The 26,067-nt window shown below is 44.4% G+C and overlaps 1 protein-coding gene across 7 annotated transcripts in view; it reads right to left on the reverse strand.

The window, feature by feature from the left end:
- LOC137379967 (DDB1- and CUL4-associated factor 1-like) overlaps positions 1 to 26,067 on the reverse strand; it is a 134,291-nt gene that overhangs the window by 45,655 nt on the left and 62,569 nt on the right. For 6 of the 7 annotated variants that reach the window (XM_068051404.1, XM_068051403.1, XM_068051398.1 and 3 more), the window contains exons 12-18: positions 22,322 to 22,387; positions 21,498 to 21,667; positions 11,609 to 11,733; positions 9,530 to 10,799; positions 5,541 to 5,739; positions 3,051 to 3,133; positions 1,075 to 1,159 (exon numbers count right to left, since the gene is read on the reverse strand). In XM_068051404.1, coding sequence (XP_067907505.1) covers positions 1,075 to 1,159; positions 3,051 to 3,133; positions 5,541 to 5,739; positions 9,530 to 10,799; positions 11,609 to 11,733; positions 21,498 to 21,667; positions 22,322 to 22,387 — 1,998 coding nt within the window. The remainder of the gene's footprint in view (positions 1 to 1,074; positions 1,160 to 3,050; positions 3,134 to 5,540; positions 5,740 to 9,529; positions 10,800 to 11,608; positions 11,734 to 21,497; positions 21,668 to 22,321; positions 22,388 to 26,067) is intronic. The other variant, XM_068051402.1, reaches the window with a different exon arrangement.

Below are 26,067 nucleotides of genomic sequence, written 5' to 3' on the forward strand. Positions count from 1 at the left end.
GGTGCTCCGATTTCCTCCCATAGCCAAAGACTTGCAGGTTGATAGGTAAATTGGCCATTGTAAATTGCCCCTAGTGTTGGTAGGTGGTAGGAGAATGGTGGGGATGTGGTAGGGAATATGGGATTAATGTAGGATTAGTATAAATGGGTGGTTGTTGGTCGGCACAGACTCGGTGGGCCAAAGGGCCTGCTTCAGTGCTGTATCTCTCTGAGGAGATATTAGAAAGGGCAACCAAAAGCTTGATCAAAGAGCTGGGTTTTAAGCAGTGTCTTAAACAAGGGAGGTGGTATAGAGGCAGAGGGATCAATGGTTGAAACTGCAGAAAATGGGGCTGAGGTGGCTGAAGGCACGGCCATTAACGGTGGGGCAAAGGAAGTGGGGGAATGCACAAGAGGCCAGAGTCAGAGAATTTGGGGGAGGGCTGTAGGCCTGGAGGAGAGGGGCAAGGGATTTACATGAAGGGTTTTAAGCTGACCAAGGGCAGGAGTGATCACCAAACAGGACATGGATCGGATAGGGCAGCAGAGTTTTGGATGAGTTGAAGCTTACAGAGGGTGGAGAATGGGTGCCAACCAGGAGTGTGTTGGAATAGTCAGGTCTGCAGGTGACAAAGGCATGGATGAGGGTTTCAACAGCAGATGGCTGAAGTAAGGGTGGAGACAAATGTTAGAGATGGAAGTGGGCAGTCTTTACCATGCAGAAAATACAGGGTCAAATAGATAACAGAAGTTGCAACCAGCTTGATTCAGCCTGTGACCTAGTCCAGGCAGGGGATGGAATTGGTGGAGAGGGTAAAGAATTTGTAGAGAGGGCTGAAGATGGCACCTTCACTTCGCACAGCACACCTTCCAGCAGGAGTCACTGGATGATGAGCAGTAGTTGGAGCCATGGCTGATTTATTTCCCTTCCGCGGCCAGGGTTAGATCACCTAACACATCACACACTGGAGACCGTTTTAGCTGCACAGAATACAAGTACAGAGGCTGGAGCCTTTATTCACCGGAGCATTAGTGGGTTCAATTGTCAAATATCCCATTAACTGCATCACATACAGGCTGCAGCCAAACTACTCACATGAGCCACTTCCTCCTTTGTCCCAATGACTCTGTCCTGAGAGAGTTTACCGAATTCCACATAGTGGTCATCTGTGAAAGAGTGCCTGGAACATTGGGAACATCAGTGTTAAGTTACTACCAGCAGCAAAATTCAAAGCAAACATCCAGATTTCTAACTCAGGCCCAGTGCAGATAAGGCCTTTTTGGAGCTCCCACCAAGATGCACTGTACTTCTCCTCAGGACAGAAACATTTCCTCTTTCCAGCACAACACATACAAGTGTCTTTATTTTTACCCAAATGATTCCTCCATTAGTCCCCAGGCTTGGTATCCCAGCAGAAACACATTCACACACAGTCACATGCTGGTGTGCTGGTACATGGTATCTTTGAAATGGATGCTGCAAATAAAGCCTATTGCACCGAGTCATCACAGAAACTCCAACATGGCCTGTTTTCAAGTTACCACAGGAAGTCAACTGGCATTTTCAAACACAAATTTAAACATCCAGACCTTGCCTTACGATAAAATAAAGACATCTATATTTATCTAAAACAAAAAAGTTTAAAGATGCGTAGATTCACTATAACTGGTCTCCAGGTTCCTGGGCTCGAGGGGGACAAGTCAAACAAAATTCTCTCTCCCGATGGCAGTCCAACAATGCCTATTGGAAATTGATGTATGGATGTTAAGGGAGCACAAGACAGTTTGACATGGTGTTACAACCTCAGTGATACTGTTAATGTTAAAATACGAATTACGAAGCCTCAGACCAATTTAAAGAATTACATGACAATACTTCACATTTTAAGACTTATTATAACCAAAGTAAAAGAAATCCCCATTAACCAAATAGTACTAAGTAGTTGATACCCCAAATTGCAAAGAAAAAGGTATTTTCTTTAGTAAAATTAAAATACTTGGAAACCTCACACCGCATTTATACACAACAGTCCTCTGATGGTTAAAAGTCTCAAGGCTCCTCCCAGCGCAATGGGTTGGCTCTCCCAAACCTTTTCAAAGGTCGGTGCCCTCTTTTCTCAATTCTCTGAGCACTTTCAACCTGGACATCCATGAATAAGGCGATTCCTGGTGATCCTGTTGGTCTTCTACTTCTCCACAAGCTTTAACTTTCAAAACAGGTTCAAGTCTTCACAGCCTTCTGCGAACAGGTATTCCCTCTCTCTCTCTCGAGGCTGCCACTGCTGGTTGTCTTCCATACAGTCTGCTGTGAGGATGAAATGCTTCATAACCTTCTTACGGCCTGTCTGCTTTTAGAATATTGTTAAATCTATCTGGACTCAAAGTCAATAGCTATTGTTCTGTTCCAATATGCAAAGTCCAGAAGCCTTGCTTCACAGAGCCACCTCGGCCCTCCATTGTTCTCTGGTGCCAACAGTTGCTTGTTACATTCGCATCTTTGGAATCACTGACTCTCGTTTACAACCTGAAAGTCTGAGAGGGTGTCACTCATTGTTCCGGTATTACCCCTGCTGTCTCTTCTTTCAATAAAATCTTTGATCTGCGTTGGCTGTTGTCTTGGTAACAAAGATTTCAGTCTTGTCCTTTTGCAGAGTGGATGTGAGGTCAGATGACTTTCCTGACTCCATCTTAAACTTTTAAAAATCACAGTTTTTAAAACATAATCATGTGACAAAAGTCCAGTGTTCATAACCACGCTAGCAAAAAATTCAGTTGGAATTATTCTCCACAAGCATGTGTACTGTAATGCAGTGTATCCTAGATTAAAGCATGAATGCAACTCAAATTCAGTTGGACAGACATTTGCTGAGGAGGAAAAGGATTCATCCCTGCAATACCCCTGTCTCTTTGTACTGTTTCACTGTAATTCAGGCTAATGAAAGGCTCTAAAACATTGTCTGAAAGGATATACCTGGCAGGGTAAGAATACTAGACAATGTAATGGGCTATTAAGCCATTCTTTCACCTCTGGCACCACTAACAGTCATACTTGTGAAAACCATCTTCACTTACTTCATGTCGAAGACTGACTTCATTCCCCAGAGAGCAGAGAGAGGCTGGCCCCAACTTGCTGATGTCAACAACAAGGACCCATCCTGCAGGTGCACAGAAGTTACAAAAGATTTAAATATCAGGTCTGACAGCACATGAAGTAATAACGGTTTGGTGGCTGCTGGTACACAATCCCTCAACCACCATCATTAAACATTACCTGGTTATTATCGGATTACTGTATGTAGGACCTTGCTGTGCGCAAATTGGCTGTTGCATTCCCTACATTTCATCTAAGTTGTCACTGATGCAGAGATCAAGAGTAATGTATCTAGGTTTGCTGATGATACAAAGCTAAGTCGGAATGTAAGCGGTGAGGAGGACACAAAGAGGCTGCAAAGAGATATAGACAGATTAAAGGTGATTGCAAAACATGGTGGCCAATAGAGTATAATGTGGGGAAGTGTGGGGTTATTCACTTTGGTAGTAAGAGTAGAAAAGCAGAATATTTTTTTTTAAAAGGTGTGAAAGTTTTAAATGTCGATGTTCAGAGAGACTTGAGTGTACTCGTACAAGGAACACAAAGTTAGCATGCAGGTACAGCAACCAATTAGGAAGACAAATGACATATTGGCCTTTATTACAAGGGGATTGGAGTTCAAGAATAAGGAAGTAATGCTACAATTGTATTGCGCTCTGGTGAGACAACACCTGGAGTACTGTGCAGTTTCGGTCTCCATATCTAAGGAAGGATATACTTGCCTTGGAGGCAGAACAGCGAAGGTTCACTAGATTGGTTCCTGGAATGAGAGGTTTGTCCTATGATGAAAGACAGAATAAACTGGGCCTATAGTCTCTGGAGTTAAGAAGAATGAGCGGTGCACTCTTTGAAACATACAAGATTCTGAAGGAGCTGGATAGGGTAGACACAGTGGTAGTTTCCCCTGGCTGGAGAATCTAGAACACAGGGGCAGTTTCAGGATAAGGGGTCGATTAATTTGGACTGGAATGAGAAGAAATGATTTTACTCAGAGGGTTCTGAACCTTTGGAATTGTCTACCCGACTATTGTGGATGCTCCATCATTGAGTTTATTCAAGACTGAGATAGATAGATTTTTGATCCCTCAGGGAATCAAAGGATATGGGGAGCAGGCAGGAAAGCAGAGTTGGGGTAAGAGATCAGCCATGATCACATTGAATGGTGGAGCAGACTTGAGGGGCCAAATGGTCTACTCCTGCTCCTGTTTCTTATGTTCTTTTGTGACTACACTTCAAAAAGTACTTCAAAGGCTGTAAACCTCAAGATGTTCCAAAGAGCTTGTGAAAGGTACGATAGATATTTCCACCATTAGGTTAACCCTATGGCCAGTACATTGGAGAAAGCACAGATACATCACCAAGGACACAGCATGTGCCTGTAACTGTGATTGCTACAATCTTGGCTGTACAATCCAGGGCAATACCTCAGTACAGTGAGGTGAACTCAAAGATAAATCTCAGGCCAATTATACAGCAGGCCTGGCAGGAAACCAAGAGAGATGGTGCACAACAATGTGCTGACAGGATATGTGGATTAGAAATATCTTGGAAAGTGGTTGTGAGCAGAAAAGGAGAGAAAATCAAGAGGAATAAGCCAAGCCACAAATCAATTTACAGCTAATCTTAGACTTCGGAAAGGTGAGAGTATAAAAAGATCAGGGAGTAGCCTGAAGACTGCGCACTGTGAAGGATTCTGTTAACAGTTCCCAATGCTACAATCATTTGCTATGGTTTACCCCTGGCCAGCCCTGAAGGCAGATATTCCTAACTGGGGTTTGATAACACAGATCCCAGTCACCCTCCTGCATCCCACCAAAAGTGGTCATCCTACAGTTAGGAGCAGAGACAGCAAGAGTCCATCAGGGCATGGGACAGAGGGGACCACCACAGATTCTGGTAGGACTCAATGAATAGCACTAAGAGAGGGAACCAAATGCTACCTCTACTACCACCCAACGCAGATCAGATAATTCAGCACAGACTTAGTTAGTTATCTTCTGTTTTGCAAGGTTCAGCTGTTAACTGGCTAATTGGGTTTCTTCTCCAGAGATTTGGGCATAAAAATCTAGCCTGACAGTCCAGCACAGTACTGAGGGAGCGCTGCACTGTTGGGAGGTAGTATCTTTCGGACGAAATGTTAAACTGAGGCCGTCTACCCTCTCAGGTGGACGTAAAAGGTCCCATGAGAGTATTTCAAAGAGCAGGGGAGTTCTCCCCTGTGACCTGACCAATAACTATCCCTTAACCAAAATCACACAAAAATGATCTGATCATCACATTACTGTTTGTGGGATCTTGCATGCAAATTGGTTGTCACATTTCTACACTTCAAAAGTAATTATTTGGCTGTAAAGTGCTTTGGAATGCCTGAAGGTTATGAAAGATGCTGTATAAAGGCAAGTCTTTCTTTAGACGTTTATATGCACACCCCTCCCCATAGCATGCATGGAGCCTGATAATATCTCACTTACCTTGGATGGCTCTAGGTGTGTTATGGCGGAGTTATGGCAGGCGTATGTGGCCTCCTCTTGGCCACTGAATAAGTTGTAGAGCTTGAGTTCTCCGGTACACGTCCCCAGCATCAGAAAGCGCTCTCGGGCAGAGAATGCACAGCACGTAAAACCACTGCCTTCTTCATCAGATTCCCTGAACACAGAAATGGGTCGGAACCTGCATGGAGAAAATATGAGTGACATACGGAACGCAAATCCTTTGTTGTAATATGAATGCTTGGGTTATGCAGCAAATAACACTTATTTCACTATCAGTAAGAAAAGGCTTGGAATCAATGTGCACTTACATAAAAATAAATTCCATTTATAACACCTTCCCACTTTGCACAGGAACATCGCAAGTAGTGCACATAATTTTCATGCAGTCACTGCTGTGTTCCGTGCACAGCCAAAGACCACAAACAAGACAAACACCAGATCATCTGCACTTTTGGTGGGATTGGCTGAGGGAGGAATGTTGTGCTCAAGGTTAGAAATGTTACTGCTAGGAATGGAATGCTTTCTATTTCATACACCCAGTGCCAGGTCAGGACCAACAAATACACTCTGAAGCTGTGTCTATGCTGCCCCATCAAGTACTTCCAGGTCACGTACAACAGAGGTTACATGCAGAGTAGAATTCCCTCTATACTGTCCCAAACAAGCATTTTCAGGGCAGGGACAGGATGGGTTAAACACAGAGTAAAGCTCCCAATACACTATGCCAAACATTCCTAGGTCAGGTGCAGGACACCCAAGTACAATAAAATTCCCTCTACACCACTTCAGCCCCAAACCCCAGGAAACACTCCCCAAAAACACCATTTTCAATTCCAGTCTTCACGTGACTCCTTTAAGCAAAATTGTCCAGAGGTAATTTTGCGCCACAATTTCATGTCCACTAGGAATGAATTAAGACTGTCCAAGGTAATTTCGATTAGTACAGAGAGATGACAGGGCTGGATCGGAACCCTGGTCCCAGAGGTAAAAAGATGCTGAACCCACTGGCGTATTAGGAGGGGAGGGAAGTTTTGTACATAACATGATTAGGATTAGGCCAGGCTATGATTGTCCCTCCTACATGGTCACTCTAATCTGGATTTTCTGATTAGTTCATTTCTTTAAAATAATACACAGCATTACAATATTATCAATCGAGAGCTCCAAGCTATAGGATACAGTGGTGCAACGATTGCCATACTAGTAACCCAGAACTCGTAAATTGACAAGACTGAGCTTAATATGACTGGTCATTTATAGCCTTGTGCAAGAAGATAACCAGGAAAAACGAATCGGGTTTTGGGTTCTTGCTTACCTGACAACTGGAAGTGATAAAGTCAGAGTTTTACAGCACAGAAACAGGCCTTTCAGGCCAACGCGCCTTCGCCAACCATCAAGCACCTGTCCTAACTAATCCCATTTTCCCACACTTGGCCCATAGGCTTGTATGTTATGGCGTTTCAAGTGCTCATCGAGTCATAGAGAGATACAGCACTGAAACAGGCCCTTCAGCCACCGAGTCTGTGCCGACCAACAACCATCCATTTATACTAATCCTACATTAATCCCATATTCCCTACTACAGCCCCACGATCTACCACCACCTACCTACACTAGGGGCAATTTACAATGGCCAATTTACCCATCAACCTGCAAGTCTTTGGCTGTGGGAGGAAACCAACGCAGTCACAGGGAGAACTTGCAAACTCCACACAGATAGTACCCAGAACCGAACCCGGGTCGCTGGAGCGGTGAGGCTGCAGTGCTAACCACTGCGCCACTGTGCCGCTTGAATGTCGTGAGTGTTCCTGCCTCTACCACCCCTTCAGGCAGTGTGTTCCAGATTCCAACCACCCGCTGGATCAAAAATGTCTTCCTCAACTCCCCTCTAAACCTCCTGCCCCTTACCTTAAATCTATGCCCCCTGGTTATTGACCTCTCCGCTAAGGAAAAAAGTTTATTCCTATCTATCCTATCAATGCCCCTCATAATTTTGTATACCTCAATCAAGTCCCCACTCAGCCTTCTCTGCTCCAAGGAAAACAACCCCAACCTATCCAGTCTGTCTTCATAACTGAAATGCTCCAGCCCAGGCAACATCCTGGCGAATCTCCTCTGCACCCTCTCCATTGCAATCACATCCTTCCTGTAGTGTGCTGCCCAGAACTGTACACAGTACCCCAGCTGTAGCCTAACTAACATTTTATACAGCTCCATCATTACCTCCCTACTCTTATATTCTATGCCATGGCTAATAAAGGCAAGCATCCTGTATGCCTCCCTAACCACCTTATCTACCTGTGCTGCTGCCTTCAGTGATCTATGGACAAGCACCCCACGGTCCCTCTGACCCTCTGCACTCCCTAGGGTCCCACCATCTGGGAACCAAGGTAGGGGAAAAAATCCCTGGTCTCTGAGTCCATAGCAGAGGGAAGAGATCTGAGAGTCTCTGTAAGGTATGCTTATTGAAATGGCTGCGTTTGCTGACACCACCACTAAGTAGTGCTGCAGTGGCACATGCACAAATGCAGCTTGTGCCACTAAAACGTCACAGCCTGTGACCTTCAGGCACCTGTCAGGACTAAAGATGGCACTGCTCAAATAATCACACAAAGGCAACTGAAACACATGGCAGCACACAATGGCTGGAGGGAGTGAGAGGACGGGCGGGGGAGGGAAGCGAGCGAGGAGGCCCACTCCTTCCCCCCCCCCACCCTGCACGCTCTCCGCCTATGCTATGCAGTGACGTCATCTGCACACGCGCCAACCAGTCCTGGCAATGTGGAACGCAGCGCATGCGCAGAGAGCAGGAGCCCGTCTGCGCATATGTGCAGATTGGCGCAGTCCGATGGCGTCAGCTGCTGGCTGCATGGTCAATAATCACTTTGTTTTGAAATTGTAAAGTGAAATTATGGCAGAAATGTCCTAACCGTTATGTGCATAACAGGGCATTGGTCCTTGCTACAATTGCACGCATACTATGTTGCATAACAAAGGAAAAAGCATGATTAACATTGGAGTCTTACACCCAGTGTTTTTAATCTGCTGACCCCAACCCACGCTGTCATATGGTTCTTCAAGTACTGGTTGCCATCTGGTATCTCACCCAAGCACCAAGCAAAGGCAGCCTACTTGATCATGGGAGACATTACATTGAAGCCTAATCTTCACAGAACCCAGCATTTACACACAAACTTTCCCAGGGATGTCATAGAATAGATGACAGGAACCACTTGTTCCCTCAGTGTTCTAGGGGCCAAGTCTAGCACCCCACTTCCTTCTCCAGGGCAGGCCAGTATAGAAGTGGGATCGACTCTGTAACCTATCTCACCTGAATGACACCACTACTGCATTTACTGCCTCAGCTATCTGAAAGAAGATGGAGAGAGGAGAAAGAACACGCTGATTTAATTTGAGTATCTCCCACCCACCAGCTTAAAAAAAGCTCAACTCAGCAGCAGATCCCTGTGTCTGTCCTCTCAACCAAAAGGCAGCACAGGTAAGGAGAAAAGTTTCATTAAAAGGCAATGGGTCACCACTGAATTAACATCCCAAGTCAAGTAAAAAAGAAAAATTACAATTAAAAGTAAATTAAAACTCCAACTGTGTTTATTACAGACAGTCTATCAAGCAAATAGCCCCAACCAAGGCATTACCACGAGTCAATTAAAAAGGTGCCCCTTAAACCATATTAAACACACCAGCTATTTGGTGTTGATCAGTATTCAGATGTAAAAGCTCCGCAGATTCAAGGAGAAGGCAGTTTGAAACAGCTGTTAACACTACTCACATCACGGGAGTTATTTTAATGCGACAACCTATCCATGCTTTACCACCCACCATGTATAGCAGGTAAACTGCGTAAGCACAAACATGCTCACCATAAGAAGTGGGTACTGCAAGATTATACATTGCAGGGAAGTGTTCCAGCAATCCTCATGGAGTTCACACAAAATGCACAATGTTACCTGCTGAAGATGAGATGCCGGTCAAAGCAGCCCCCGTCCACTCCTCCGTACTTGGGAAAGGCAGCTCTGTGCGTCACACGGGAGGTGAAATTCAATGGCGCCTGCCGCCTCTGTTTTGGCTCTGGGCACTGGTGAGGGGTAAAGAGAGAAAAAGGAGGACAGGTGACAACAGGATTCTTGCAGCGGGCATGTTGTTCCCGCAGGTACTCTGTTATGATGCTGTCCAAGGAGGGTGGTGAAGGTAGGTGACGGTCCAGCTGCTTTTTAATGGCCGGCGTCTGGTTGTAAGCCCCGTAGTCTGACTTCTGTCTAATTAGTTTCTGTTTTTTCAGGTTGGTGCCGTTGCAGGGAGATGGTTTCTCCTTGGAGAAGCTTATCTTGCCAATTATTGGTGAGCCATTGGTGCAGGAGAGCCCAGGGGTGGAGGGAGCCCCTTGAGCAACTGCCACCTTTGCTTGGCAGGGTGTTGAAAATGCAGTCAGGTTGACGGTCCGAGATGAAATGCCATTGGCCAGTCTGGGAGTCCGGGGCAAGCTGACAGGGGAGGTGCCAGGGGCAGCTGGTACAAATGCTGAGGAATGTGGTGGTGCAGCCTGGATGGCCGGTGTCCTGGGAAGGTCACCCTCCTTGGTGAGCTCTGAGGCAGTTTCATGTAGCCCATGAGACACCAGGTGGTTTCGGATGAGCAACAGCAGCTCTTTCTCAGAGAAGGCGATCCGAGTCTGTGCCACCACATCAGCCTTCTGAAGGCGAGCCAGCGAGACATCGGAGCCAATGGACAGCGGTTTTCCAGAGACGCGCTCAATCAGTTCGGAGGCATACTTGCAGAACTTGACGTGCTCATGCCGCTTGTCCTGAAGCACAGGCTCCCGCATCAGCTGCTGGATCTGGCCGCTGGTGAACAGAGGCAGCTTGCTGATAATCTGCTTCACAGAACTACTGCGTGACAGGCCGACCAGGGCCTTGCATGCCAAGGAGCGGATTTGATCTGCATCTGTGATGGGCGCCTTCACAGTCAGCAGGGACAGTAGCACCTTGATGCCGTTGTTGGCCTGCACCATGTTCCACATCTTGGTCAGCACGCTCTCAGTATTCTTCGGGTTTTGCAGGCTCTTCCGCCGAGGGGTCCCAGAGTTAAACTTGCCGATGCTGGAGATGCGCTTATCGGGTCCGCAGACGCAGTTGATAATGACTTGAAGCGCAGACTTCTGCGTTTCGGCATCGTTTGCAAAGATGTCCCCCTCGGCAACTCCAAGGATAATGCTCATCCCTGCAAGAGAAAAACAAGGCCCTTTATATGCAGGACACAACTTAAAAGACCTATAACCACCACAACTTTACAGCTCAACAATATTCTCTTCAACTGTCTAGTAGCACAATTTCACATCACTGAAACCTTAGTGGAAAATTCCCACCCACACATGGCTGAGTGAAGATTTCACACCCACCATCATTTACCACTGAAATGCCACTAGCAACTTCTATCCCGTACTAATGGGGCACCTGAGAACTCCCCATAAGAGTTCTTCCAACACATTGTGCTTCTGACCCAAGTCCTCTGCTGGGACCTCCAGGCAACTAATGAGATGTTTGTGTGGAGAAATTGAGCGCTCACTTCTCACCCACTACCCTACATTTGCCTGCCTTTCATGGGTTGACACTGACAGGTGCTGACATATTTTCCAACAGCAGTCTAAAAACACAGGCATCTCCCAAGTGGAAGACTCAATATTCAGCTATTAAGAGATTGTCCACATCTTCCAGATCAGGTACAGCAGGGGCCAGGGCTGCTTCTACTCTGCCCTAAATAATATGCCTCCACATAGTTGAACGTTTTGCCATTTCCTCCAGTAGTCAACAAGTGGCTAATTAGGGACAGCTTATGCTGTGGGTCCATCATGTCCATTAGGAACTGAACTGACAGAGCTCATTTCAAGCAAGACTCCAATTTTATCGGATGAGTCTGGGCTTGATTTGAATCCAGATCTCTCTATTGTTTGTATTCCTGATGGAAGCTGTTGATCTTTTGAAGGTAATCTTTGAATAAAAATGACCATTGAGAAAGAAAAACCCACTCACCCACTGCAGTCACAGTGGAGGACCCTTCATCCATCACATCTACAGGCTCCGCTAGCAAAAGCTGAGTTTTGGAAACCACAGTGAGGACAGCCAGCACATCTAGAGCAGAACGAACAGTGTCACTCCTGAAGGAAGGAGAGCATGCATAATTAGGGTAGGACACGCAGAAGCTCATACATTTAGTAGACAACCTGTCGCAGCACCTCCCTACAGGAGACTGTCCAGGAGACTGACAATGGGACACAACCCGGAATCCTGTAAAAACCAGTTTCTGATCTCAGTCATGTGACAAAGGAATAAAACTAATGGCAAAGTGATTCACACACTGCTTTCAAGGGCTAGACATTAAATGGCTGTTTTACATAGAATTTACAGCACAGAAACAGGCCATTCAGCTCTATGCCAGTGTTCATGCTCCACATGAGCTTCCTCCTATTTTACTTCATCTCACCCTATCAGCATATCCTTTTATTCATTTCTTCATGTGTTTATCTTACTTGCCCTTGAATGCACCTTTGCCATTTGCCTCAACTACTCCACATGGTAGTGAATTCTACATTCTAACCAGAGTAAAGATGTGTCTCCTGAATTTCTTATTGGATTTATTCATGATTGTGTTATATTTATGGGCCCTAGTTTTGGATTCCCCACAAGTGGAAACATTTCTACATTTACCCTATTAATAACCTTCATAATTTTTTTTAAAGACCTCAACCAGGTCACCCCTCAGCTTTCTCTTTCCTAGAGAAAAGAAAGAGGCCCTGCCTATCCAGTCTTTCTTGTTTTAGTTAGCGGATACATGTTAGATTAGATCTAGATTAGAGATTAGATTAGAGATACAGCACTGAAACAGGCCCTTCGGCCCACCGAGTCTGTGCCGACCATCAACCACCCATTTATACTAATCCTACACTAATCCCATATTCCTACCAAACATCCCCACCTGTCCCTATATTTCCCTACCACCTACCTATACTAGTGACAATTTATAATGGCCAATTTACCTACCAACCTGCAAGTCTTTTGGCTTGTGGGAGGAAACCGGAGCACCCGGAGAAAACCCACGCAGACACAGGGAGAACTTGCAAACTCCACACAGGCAGTACCCAGAATTGAACCCGGGTCCCTGGAGCTGTGAGGCTGCGGTGCTAACCACCGCCAGGAAACCTGAGGGAGCAGATGAGGCCTTGGTTAAACAAAGCCTCAGTTTAACACCTCATCTGAAAGAGGAGGCCGCAAAGTTCAGCACTCCATTAGTACTGCACTAAAATTAAAATGTCCACCTCAAATGTGTGTTTAAAGCTCTGGAGTGGGATTTGAACTTGAACCCATGGCCTTCTGACTTAGGAGCGTGTGCTACGAACTGACAGCTTGAAATGAACCAATCACAAATTCAGCATATATCTGAAATCCGTGTACTGATCCCTACTCAAGTCTACTACCATTGAAATTTTTTAAAAAAACATGCACATTGAAGTTTATTGCTTTTTGAACTTTGCTTTGCTTCTGAACTAAATGGACAACTCCCAGATTAAATACAATTTCAGTCACTCTTTTTCCAAAAACAAAATCTAATTTGCATACATGTATCAAATGTTTCAGTAAGTCGGTAATTGCTTTGTTAAGAGCAAAGACCAAATTAGACCTTTTCCTTAGGAGCCTTCAATGTTAACACGTTAATAAGGCTCTGATCATATTTCAATTCTCCCTGGCTACAGCAGCGGTGCCAGAGGATTGAAGGACATCCAATGTTGTCCCATTGTTTAAAAAGGGAGAAAGGGTTAATTCAAGTAATTACAGGACAGTTAGCTCAACTTCAGTTATGGGCAAATTATTGCAATCAATTCTGAGGGACAGTATAAACCTTCATTTAGAAAGGCATAGATCAATCAAGGAAACTCAACATGTATTTGTTAAGGTAAAGTCGTGTCTACATGGGTTTTAGCAAGACTTTTCACAAGGTCCCACGTGGCAAGTTGGTCATAAAAGTAGAGGTCCTTGGGATCCAAGGGAGAGTGGTAAATTGGATCCAAAAATTAGCCGAGTGGCAGGAAGTAAAGGGTAATGGTTGACTGGTGTTTTTGCAACTGGAAAGCTGTTACCTGTGGGGTTCCGTAGGGCTCACCACTCGGTCCCTGGCTTTTTGTAGTTTATATTAATGATTTAGACTCAAATGAAGGGGGCATGACAAGGAAGTTCACAGATTATTAAAAAATTGGCCACGTGGTTGACAGTGAGGAGGAAAGCTTTAGATTGCAGAAAGATATAGTGGAATTTAATGCAGGGAAGGGAGAGATAATGCATTTTGGGCAGTACAAGGCAAGGAAATACACAATAAATGGAACGATACTGAGTGGTGTGGGGAACAGAGTGATCTTGGAATGTTATGTCTGCAAGTCCTTAAAGGTAGCAGGGCAGGCCAATAAGGTTGTTAAGAATGCATATGGCATGCTTTCCTTTATTAGCCGAGGCATAGAAAGAAAGAGAAGGAAGGTTACGCTAGAACTGCATAAAACACTAATTAGATGACAGTTTAAGCACTGTGTAGCACTCTGGTCATTACAGTACAGGAAAGATGCAATGGCACTGAAGAGGGGGCAGAGGAGATTTATGAGGATATTGCCAGGACCGGAAAATTTTAGCTACGAGGAAAGATTTGATAGGCTGGGGCTGTTCTTCTTGGAACAGAGGCAGCTCAGAGATGACTTAATAGAGGTGTATAAAATTACAAAGGGCCTAAAGTAAATAGGGACAACCTATTTACCTTAGCAGAGGGATCAAAAACCAAAGGCATAGATTGAAAGTAATTAGTAGGATTACAGGGGAAATGAGGGAACAATTTTCTTCAAGCAGAGGGTGGTAGAGACCTGGAACACTCTGCCTGAAAGGGTGGTAGAGGCAGAAGCTCTCACCACATTTAAAAGTACTTGGATGTCTACTTGAAGAGGTTGACCTGCAGGGCTATGGACCTCGTGCAGGAAGGTGGGGTTATGCTGAGTAGTGACATCAATAATGTGGGACCACACATTTGGAATGTACACATGCTCCCCATTGCTGAGAAAGTCATTGAGAGAGAGGGGGTGTGGCAGGAGAGGGGAATGGGGAGGGGGGGGGGGGGGGGGGAAAGAGGGGGGCAGGAGAGGAATATGATGATTCTGGGGAAACTACAATTTCAGTGTACAGTGCCCCCAGTTTTTTTTCAGAAATCACACCCCTGCACTCCTTCATCTTGCTACATTTCTTATCTTCAAAAGTCTTCTCTAAACCTTCGTCTCCAGTCACTTTGTCAATTTTTCTCCCAGTTCCTGCATGGAATCCAAGCCCCCAGTCTCCCTTGGGATGTTTCCCTAAGTTAAAGGAAGTGCACGTTTTATTCTTTCAAGATCGCCTTTGTGAATCATCTGACCAATGCACTCTGAAAAGAGATGCTTCTTCAGCTGATAAGAACTGTTCGATCTCACTTAATCCAGTTGATTGCATACCGATCAGAACCTGGTTTATTGAAGTGGCAATCACGGAGTTCGAACTACATGTTGATATGTAGGTAATGGTGTGATTAAATATTTCACATTGAAACCATGCTTTTGAGGTTAGTGTTTTGGTTATATTATTATAGACAGACCAGAGATGCTGGCATGAAATGTTCAGCACATCACTTAGAGCTTTAGCTGTCTGGTTGGATCATTGATGGCCGTCAGTGGAACCCTCACTCGTTGAGTGATGTTATCCCTAAAGACCATTTCCAAGCCAAGAATATCTGAGAAATCTTTAAGACCACAAACTTGACCATAAGATACTACTCCTCCATCATAAACAACATCTGTTGTGTTGAGCTCTCTCTTGGTTCTCATCCAAAGGATGCCAAGTAACTGCCACAAACCCAACAGGTGGTCAGGTCCTGTGATAGTTCCCAGATACCCAAGAAACATCAGTCACTGAGAAGTGAGCAGAACCTGTCTGCCTGTTCCCTGCAGTTCCCCCGGTAGGGGCTCTCCAAAACCTGCTTTCTAGGTACACAGTTTTATATTTTTCTGGCTGTACTGCATCTGTTACTAACAGGCACTTAGCTATTGCCCTTTATGTTGACATCAGCAGAAGGGGACTCGTTCTCCCTTGTTGCCCTCTTTAGGGCAGAGAGTGGCCAAGTACAAAACGGTCTAAAAATAGTGGCCGAAGAATTTTTAAAAGTTTGAAATTTGACAAGGAATCACGTAATTATAGCACTGTTAATCATTTGTAATGAATGCAAATGCTTCCAGGCCACTTCAAATGTGCAGGAACATTAGTTTTCCCTTTGCTTACATTCAATTACTGTCAAGAAAGAGGACCAATGCATTTGCATAAAATCACCAAAGTGACCTCAGAATTCCAACATTTAACGATCAGTACATCATGTCATTATGAAGGATCAAGTAAACTTTAACACCAGAACGTGACAGTGTAAACTTATTTGGAAAGCTACGCTCGTTCGCCATCACCACAGCTTTCGTGGGGCCGTTGATATCGTCTTCCTTCTTCTGACTTTCTTCAAGCCTCCCTCAGTCCATGTCTCAATGTCATCTACCCATCCAATTTTTCCTGTTCTGTTTTAGCCCCTCAATTTCTCCTTCAATTGTTGCCAAGACAAAGCTATCGTTTCTTCATTTCCAATGTCCATATTTGGCTATCTTTCTCTCTCTAACTGTACTTAGCAACCCTTTTGATTCTTGAACTACTCTCAATCTAACCAACTCCTTTATCTTTCTGTCCATCCAGCTGGTTCTGAGCATCCTCTGCCATACCCACATTTCACAAGCGGTTATCCTCTTATCGTCTTTCTTCAGAGTCTAACTCTTGCAACAATACAGTGCAATACTTCACACTAGTGACTGTACTAGATGTTTTTTCAACTTCACGCTGATGCTTTTGGACTTCCAGACACTACCTAAGTCACTGGTCACACCTCTTGCCATAGCTTATCTAACCTGGATTTCATTATTGGATGTAACTTTGGTGTTTATCATCAAGCCAAGATACTTGAATTTGTCCACTGCCTTTACATTGGTACTTCTAATCTTGACTTTGCCAGTGTCATTTCGAGCCATAACATGGTCTTTGTCTCATTTATGTTCAGCTTTTTTTTGTTCATGGGATGTGGACATTGCTGGCAAGGCCAGCATTTATTGCCTATCTCTAATTGCCTTTGAGTAGGTGGTGGTGAGCTGCCTTCTTGAACCGCTGCAGTCATAGGGGTTTGGTACACCCACAATGCTGTAAGGAAGGGAGTTCCAGAATTTTGACCCAGCGATGGTGAAGGAACAGTGATACAGTTCCAAGTCAGGATGAGCCAAAGCTGAGCTTCCTGCTTGTTTTCATATATCTCCATGATATTTCTGAGCATAGTGTCAGTTGTACCTTTCCTGGAATGAAGCCAAACTGCTCCTCTGCCTCATCTCTGTCCACACAGCGGGATGACTCTGCCCTATGACATCAAGTAGTACTCCAGAAGCATAACTGATGAGACTAAGCGTATGATGTTTTGGACAGTCCTGTGTGCCTGTTATCTTGGGCATTGTGACCACCTCAGATGTAGTCCACATTTATAGGAAACCCATTCACCTGTTCAATAATTTCTTTCATTGCATCTACTACTGTTTCACCTCCCACTTTTAGTGCTTCCACTGGTATCTGATCTTGTCCTTCTGCCTTTCCACTCAATGTTCTTTATAGCTTTGCTTATCTCAACTTTCAGTACCTCTGGTTATAGTTCTTCTAACTTCCAGCCTTTTCTTTTCTGATTCTTCTTCAAACAGTTTCCTGCAGCAATTTCCCCATCTCAGTCTGATCTTGTCCTTGTATAACAAGTCTCCCTTTTCGTCCTTGACACTTATCCCTGGGTTAACATATTCCTTTCCAGCTATGACCTTGACTAGTGAATATACTTTCTTGGTGTTACCATTCTTGAAAGTTTCCTCTGCTTCTTCAGCTCGTTCGCTTAGCCAGTTATTTTTGGCTTTTATACAGGTTTTCTTCACATCAGCACACAATTTGAGGTATTCTCTGCTTTGTACACAAAGCTGCGCTGAAGTTTTACAAACACTTAATCGACTGGTTGGGTTTTCCCTGTAGCTGATGAATGCAGAGCTGTAACATGGGCCTTTCGAGCTTTCTTAGCAACAACCATCATCGCTGCTTTGCCAGAGCATTTTGTGGCCAGTTTCTGGTGCGATTTTCAGCCTTTTCCTCTGTTCCTCTTTTTTTTTCTCCTCTGATTTTTGCCTCAGCATACATCTTGTGGGCCCCTTAAATATACTTCACCAGATTGTCACTGATGGGATCACTAGCCTTGTGTCTTCTTGCGAAACACTCCAAACTTGACTTATCCTCCATGCTCAGTGCATATTTCAGTTTCGATGGTTCTGCATATGCTAACATTCATCTGGGTAGACCCCAGGTCAATGATATTAACCATGGTGCTGAAAGAACTGTTACAACCAGGTAAGAAAGAGGTCTAGGGTTCCTTTTCAGCCTTCACCTGATCTTACTGTAACAGGGTTTAATTTTAAACACACTGTTTTTAGCTCCTCCTCGGTGAATCCTGGTTCACTGCTTTCCAATTATAAGGCAAAGAAACCAGCACAAACGGGCTTTCTTAGGTTTAAAGAAGAAAAGTTGAAGTTTATTAAACAAACTAATTTGCTTAATGCCCACGGATTCACGATGCACCCATGCATATGCGATGCACACATGGAGAGAGAGACAGAAAAGAGAAGAAAAATAAAGTGGAGAAGTTTGAGACAATATCTGAACAGTGTAGAGTTCTTGATTGTAGGCAGATCTTGCTTTTCGTTGGGGCTCAGTATTCATAAACCTTGTTCGCTGTAGGAGACTTTTCTCTCTTGGTGTTCATGCATCTTCAGTGGATTCAGAGACGTGTGAGAAAGAGATAGGAGCTGACAGGAGAGATCTTCTCTGTCCAGGAGCAAACTGACACACAGTTCAAACTGTTTGTACAATTCAGAAAACTCCAGGTTGCCAAGCAGGTTAGTCATATGACTAACTGGTCTGACCATGCCTTGGATCTGTGGATTGTATCATCTTAGCAGGGCCTGGAATGCTCCTCTGACACACAATACCTGGTGATCAAGGTTGAATGTGTCAGGGAATGGTCCTTTGTCCTTCCAATCACCGTGTGTTAATATATAAATGTCTTTTCCAGCCACGGCTGAGCAGTTTGACAAGTCCTTTCTTCACTCCAGTAACAGTTTAAAATTAATGCTCATGACAAAATTAATGTGCCTCATTCTTGGCAGGTGGGGGCCTAGCATGATAGAACCTTAAACCATAGGTCCATGGAAGCAGCTCATGAAAGCAAATACAAGTATGCAGAGATTGTTGTACTTGCTCCCCTTGTTGTACTTCATTCCACTTTACGTTGAATCTTCCTTCCATTTTGTATGGGGGCAACTGACACACACACACCTCCATGCAAAATCACACACCCCCCGCATGCACACTACCCCATCCAAACCACCCCCCCCAGCAGCACACTACCCCATCCAAACCACCCCCCCCGCAGCACACTACCCCATCCAAACCACCCCCCCCCCGCAGCACACACTACCCCATCCAAACCACCCCCCCCGCAGCACACACTACCCCATCCAAACCACCCCCCCCGCAGCACACACTACCCCATCCAAACCACCCCCCCCCCGCAGCACACACTACCCCATCCAAACCACCCCCCCCCCCGCAGCACACACTACCCCATCCAAACCACCCCCCCCGCAGCACACACTACCCCATCCAAACCACCCCCCCCCGCAGCACACACTACCCCATCCAAACCACCCCCCCCGCGGCACACACTACCCCATCCAAACCACCCCCCCCGCGGCACACACTACCCCATCCAAACCACCCCCCCCCCCGCAGCACACACTACCCCATCCAAACCACCCCCCCCCCCGCAGCACACACTACCCCATCCAAACCACCCCCCCCGCGGCACACACTACCCCATCCAAACCACCCCCCCCCCCCGCAGCACACACTACCCCATCCAAACCACCCCCCCCCCGCAGCACACACTACCCCATCCAAACCACCCCCCCAGCACACACTACCCCATCCAAACCACCACCCCCCCCAGCACACACATACTGTACCCCATCCAACATTTCTTTGATAATCTAGGATACTGAGGTCAACTGGAGCACTCACACCCAACCTGGCGGAGATCAGTTAACTTGAATGAAACCTGGGACCTTTAGTCAGTGCGGCTTAACCTTAACCAAATGCTTGGATTTCTCTGTCTTTGTCACAGGTGACCTCCTGTATTTCTACTGCATTTGGAATAGCACAAAATGGGAATGCTTGAGCAGACTTAGGATTGTTATAGGTTTGGTTACTGTGGCTGTGCTACTGATGGTCCAAATAACTCCCCGCATTCCTGAGGCAGACCTACAAAATGGTCAGAATTGGGAAAGGTGATTGAGAACATCTCAAACTTCAGCAGTGGATGCTCTCACTTTCTGTGGAAAGAACAAGTATTGGAGAGGGACTTCAACAGTCCTCCATTTAACAGTTTAAAGGAACTCTCAACTCTTCCCCATAAATTTATCAGCGGCAGAAAGCACAAGACACTTCAGATAAAGGCTATGACGTCCAGCTAGCCAGTCACAGATCAGCTCCACTCGCTCAAATTTGCTTTTGGGTCACAGACCTGATCAGCATGTCTCAATCCTTCCAGTACCAGAAACACATTCAATTGTCTCCTGACCTACTCATGCTGCATGCTTCAGATAACCTTCTTTGTTAACCTAATCCACAAATCCCCACCGGATATCCCTCCTTTTTCTCAGGTTCCTGGTTTTACGGTGTCTCGTGGCATTTGAATTGTTCACCAAAATCAGCACAATTTGTCAGGGTCAATTTTGTCAACTCCCTTCCATCTCTGCTCCTCTCTAAACACTCAACTCTTTAATCACTCCTCTCAATATCCCCCTTCCTTAGCTTGGCATCCACTTTTTGATTATGCCTCTGTGAAGATTATGATATTTTTCTACATTAAATGCATTATATAAATACAAGTTGTCCCCCTAGTCTTGAAAACTTCTATTAGATCACCTAGAAAACATCTCAAATAAGGTGTTTATATTTTTATTCTGCTACCTCAAACACTTGCTAACCATTATTCAAACTGGAGAACTCTTTTCCACCTTTCAATCCAGCCCCCTCTCCTACAATCTACAGGCCTTTAACACCCAAGTAGTCATCTAACCTACCACTATTTCATATGTCTTTTATCTCTTCAAACCTAACCCTGCACCAGGGCTTTCAGCCAGGTTCAAATAATGAAAATACCAGAAATGCGAGGCTTCAGAACTCCTAACCTCAGCAACAGTAGCCCATTTGTCCCAAACACAATGGCAGCCCAATATGGTTGGGTTTATATTTTAAGCAGATGTGTGCTTTTAAGTCTAAATATTGGTATGCATGTATTTTCCCATATAAATAATTGAGAAAAACCATGGCTTGGACAAAAGAAAAATCCTCATACAGAAGGTCCAAGAAAGATGGTTTGGACACATTTCAAGAATAGAAACAGTTTAAACAACCTTCATGGCCTTGCACACAAAAAGGTACATGGAGCAAGAAGCCAGGACCAAAAAAGCACTGAATAGATAATGTCAAGAATGACCTGTCAGGAAATGGGATTCAGATGATTAACATGGCCAGCGAGTTCAAAACCAACAATCGAGTAAATTCATTCAGCCCCATCACCATTGCTGAGCTGATGGATGGGAATTTAGTAGTAGTAATGAACAGGAGAACAAAATCTTTTAAGGCCACATTTAGCAGTGATCCTTCAACTGGAAATGTGGCAACATGGGTCAACATTTACCTGCCATAGTAAGTCCTCCAATCACAAGCGATGGATATGAGCTGCAACAAAAGCTGTACACAAGAGAGCTTGTGAAAGACCTCAGCTGGCTCCCAGAACAGTCTTGCTGGGCCATATTCAATCAGAAACTCCATCATTTCCATAACCTGCTCGTGGGTGTAGGAACAGGCCTAGCAGAGAGATGCAAAACAAACTGATTAGTTCCAACAGTAGCCATTTCAAAATCTGTGGCCCCAAATCATCAGGAGAGCCACATTCCATGTGCAGCAAGTAGCCAAGTATTCCAACGGATAATTCTTAGACTGATCAATATCAGGCCAACGAAGAGACATTCCCTGGGGATAAAAAAAGTCTTTGACTCAAGGTACTGATTCTTGGTTTCTAAACATAAAAGATATTCCTTATATGTAGTACACCTTTGGAAAAGAATACTTCCACAGCTGTAGTTTGCTATGATATTTACTCTGGGTGCAAACTGGAAGTGGTGCTGCAGGGGTTGCCTAAACACGACCAGCTTTCTGCATGGGAAGATACAAAGTTACCATGGATGATGTCTCAAACCTCCGTGAATCAAAGCTTCTGAAACTAACACACACCTTCTATTTAAGTTAATGCATTGTTTAGAAAGAAGCCTATCCAATAGGGCACAAACATCTAAGCTTCCCCCCCAATGCGGCAGCCATTTTGGCTCTCCCCAACTCAGCAGAATCAGAAAGCTTTTTCAAAGCAAGCTTTCCCCCCTCACCCTTTAAACAAAGAGGCAAATGATGCTACATTGTGTAAAGTTAAAACATGGCAAAGCATTTTTGGCAAAAATTCCATACCTGACTTTTGGATACAGGACACATTGACAGTTCCCAGCATGCCCACTTTCGAAAGGAACCCAGTGTCTGATGAGAGAGAAGTCACTTATGAAGGCTGGTTTGAAATCTGTGTCCATCGTGAAGTTACAGGTGCTACTCGAGTACATGCCGATACATGAGATACAAGCATGCATGGTTCCCAGTAAGCTCGCACATATGCAACACAGACATTTATATGCTCCCTGACTTGCATACAGCATAAGCTTGCATAGCTCCCAGCATGGTTATTGTTGAAAAGGAACCCAGCATCTGATGCAAGGAGACAATCTGAGGATTGGGTCAAAGTCTCAGAAAGCAGAAAACTTCATTTGTTCACGGAGAAGTAGACACCACCATGTCATAAGTGGCCCCAGTTCTAGAGATGAAAGAGGAGGGAAGAGACCTAAGATTTCTAACTGTCGTAGGATTAGCAGAGGCATTAACCCATTTATTTTAAATGTAGTTAAGACCTCCATTGATTTCAGATGAATGCACTACAGCATTTATACATTAGAATCCCAGAGCGCAACTTGAGACCCTGCAACTACTGGCAATATGTAATGCAGTGAAGGACTGCAGCATGCAAGGTTTTAAAAATTAACGTGGTTAAAGAGTGTGCATTTTCAACACTGATATTAATAAACTAGTCTGTACGAGCACTACGGACTCCTTAAAGGCTCTGGCGAAATGCGTGTCGATCTGCTTTCTCCCTCCCAGAGCCCAGGGAAACCATATGTGGTTAAAGGCCCTGAAAAACAAGACACTTTCCAGAGGAGTGCTTAGTTTGCAGGCAGAACTCTCACTTTCTAATGGCAAGTGACATTCCAGCTCATGGATTTTGATTAGAGATACCCTTTTAGGGAATATTAGATGCAGGACATGAACTAGATTTACTACAGATCTTTCAAACCGGTAACACAGGTTGTATGCCCACTCTAACACTTTAGGTGTCACACCTGAAGTAACTTTCAAGCTTTATTAGTTTCTGAAGCCTTTCACATTGGCTTTGACTTTCATATGAAGAATGCCCTCCACACAGGAATTGAAGTTTAGTTTGGAGGGTCAAAAGGAACCCTGATTTCCCAAGCCTTTCATTTTTGTAAGGTACAATCCACCAGGGGTGCTGCCTCGCCCCCTGCATTTAGGATGCCCATGTATGGTTATGTGTGTTAGTCTAGATAGTGACTGGCAGCAGCAGCTTCTGTAATAACTACACTAATCTAGATTCAAGTGAAAGGTTGACTTGATGAAGCCAGTAGGAAGTGACGCACATTTGCAATGCACTCTTAAAATAATCTTTAGCTCAGTGGATTTGTTCCTAAAAGATGGATGTTGTTTCTCTCCCACACTGGAGATGTCCACTGCCTGGTCCAAGAGAATCTGCAACCAGCTGCAAATAAGGGTGTTTCTCAATGGTGAGGAAACTCCACAAAGCCTGTCTGTCAAGGTCTGAGCAACCGCTATCTCAAAACCATTCACCGATCTCTTTCCAGGTGCTGTGCATTTCCTATTGCTATTTCACATTTCCAGCATGCACAGTCTTGCTCTTTTTTTTTTACTTGATGTTGAGTCATAAGTTCCTTCCATATAAGAAGTTTCCCATTTAAGAGAAAAAGAAAACAGAGGACTCAGTCATTTGAAGTTTACTGCCCCAGTAGTTGATCATTGTCATCTTTAGGCCCTATCCTCCCTCTTTGCCAAAACTGTTTTGTAATTTTATTGATACGAAGTATACTCCTCTCATGTTGGGACTGGTTAGTTTCTTGCAAATTTGTGTTGGGCTGAATTAAAAAAAATAAAATAAAATCTGTGAGCATAGGGGGAGAAACACATTCCAGTCTTGTTTTTGATTGTGACCTGTTTGGCTTGATAGGTACAAGTAAAAGGAATATGCTGCAGTCTGATCAATGCTCCTCTGACGCTGCAAATAAGGCACCTACACTTTCTTCCTTCTCCCTGCAACTTGACTTCAAGTTGAATCTTTGCAGTTTCTACCGTAACTCACTCCTTCGCAGAACCTGTGGAATTCCTCACCTCTTGTTCCGCCTGCATTTACAAGGATCAACAGATCCATGCTTTATCTTATCTGATTACTACTTCCTGATTTAGCATCTCCCCAACTCTTAACCTGGGAGGTATGCTGTACATAGAGCCCATGTTTCAAAGTGGAGTTATTTGGTTATCATAGAATCATAGAGATACAGCACTGAAACAGGCCCTTCGGCCCACCGAGTCTGTGCCGACCAATAACCACCCATTTATACTAATCCTACATTAATCCCATATTCCCTTACACCCCCACCTTCCCTCAATTCTCCTACCACCTACCTATACTAGGGACAATTTACAATGGCCAATTCACCCATCAACCTGCAAGTCTTTGGCTGTGGGAGGAAACCGGAGCACCCGGCAGAAACCCACGCATTCACAGGGAGAACTTGCAGACTCCACACAGGTTATCTTGGGTTTAATGGCAGGTTCAATATTCATGCTCACTATTAGCAACCTAAATAGTTTGCACTTCAGGAAGAAACTCCCAATCCCATGAAAATTCCTGTTCAACAGGAAAGCTATGAAGGAATGGCATTTCACGTATGTCCTAATGCGACTGTTGCTTTGCATGGGTGATCTGCACCAACTCTGGTTCCACGGATCACCAATAATCTCCAGTCTTCTGGAATCTGGTTTATTATGAGCATAGGTATTTTCAAATCAGATTGTTCCAGGAAGGGAGTGGATTCACTGTTTTCCAACTGTCTCAGACCTGTAGTTATTTTTCTCCTCAGCTTAAAAACAGTGTGTGTGCCTTTAAAACTTTGTTAAAAACAGTGCACCGTTAAGGGATAGAACATTCTGGAGAGACAGTGTGCCACATTTGCATTTTTTGTTACCCTGGGCAACAGCAAGAGAGAGAGAGGTCGCACGGTAATGTTTCCACTTGGCTGTGTCGGGAACTGGCAGAAACCGGTTGAAACCAGTTAGTTCTGAGAGACTTTCTAGCAAGGCGAACAGAAGAGAAAGGAGCTGGTTATTCTCTCTCGGCAGAAAATTTTAGAAGGAGCTACAAGCCAAGTTAACTCCCTGAGTAAAGAAGAAAAAGCCTTCTTTTTCAAGAAGGCATTTGTATTGCTGTGCTCATCGTTCAAAGAACTGTTTAATGCTTGCTACAGCCAAAGAATAGAATGTCTATCTAGCGAAGGACTATTTTCATCAAATCCATGTGAAAACTTCAAGTGACCTTTGATTATTTTTCACATTAGAAGGCCTCATCCATCAGGAACGCAACCTACAAAAACTTATTTTATTTGTTAAGAGACAGCTAATTTTTAAAAACTCCACTTTTAAAACTGGTTAACTTAGTTTTTTATGAGTATATGTGTGAATGCGGGAGCTAGGTTAAAATAAGTTATAAGTTCTTTAGACATAGGTTTATCTTAATAGTGTTTAAGATTTAGTTTTTTGAAAATAAATAATTTGCTGTTGTCTAAAGATACCTGGTTTGGTCTGTTTCATTCTGGGGTTACTAGTGTGTTTAATTTGGTTGTTTTCCGATTGGGTGTAGAAGCTTAATAATATGCTGCGACCTGTGGATTGACGGGACTGAATTAACAGTGCGTGGCTCCTGCCGTGGTCGTAACACAACTGACAGTATAGAACAACGATCATCGTTTCAAATTGAATCAGGAATCCTAATCAGGATGTTTCTGATTAAAGAGAACTTTTGATTT

This window comes from Heterodontus francisci, chromosome 19, assembly GCF_036365525.1.
Source record: "Heterodontus francisci isolate sHetFra1 chromosome 19, sHetFra1.hap1, whole genome shotgun sequence".
Taxonomy (NCBI): domain Eukaryota; kingdom Metazoa; phylum Chordata; class Chondrichthyes; order Heterodontiformes; family Heterodontidae; genus Heterodontus; species Heterodontus francisci.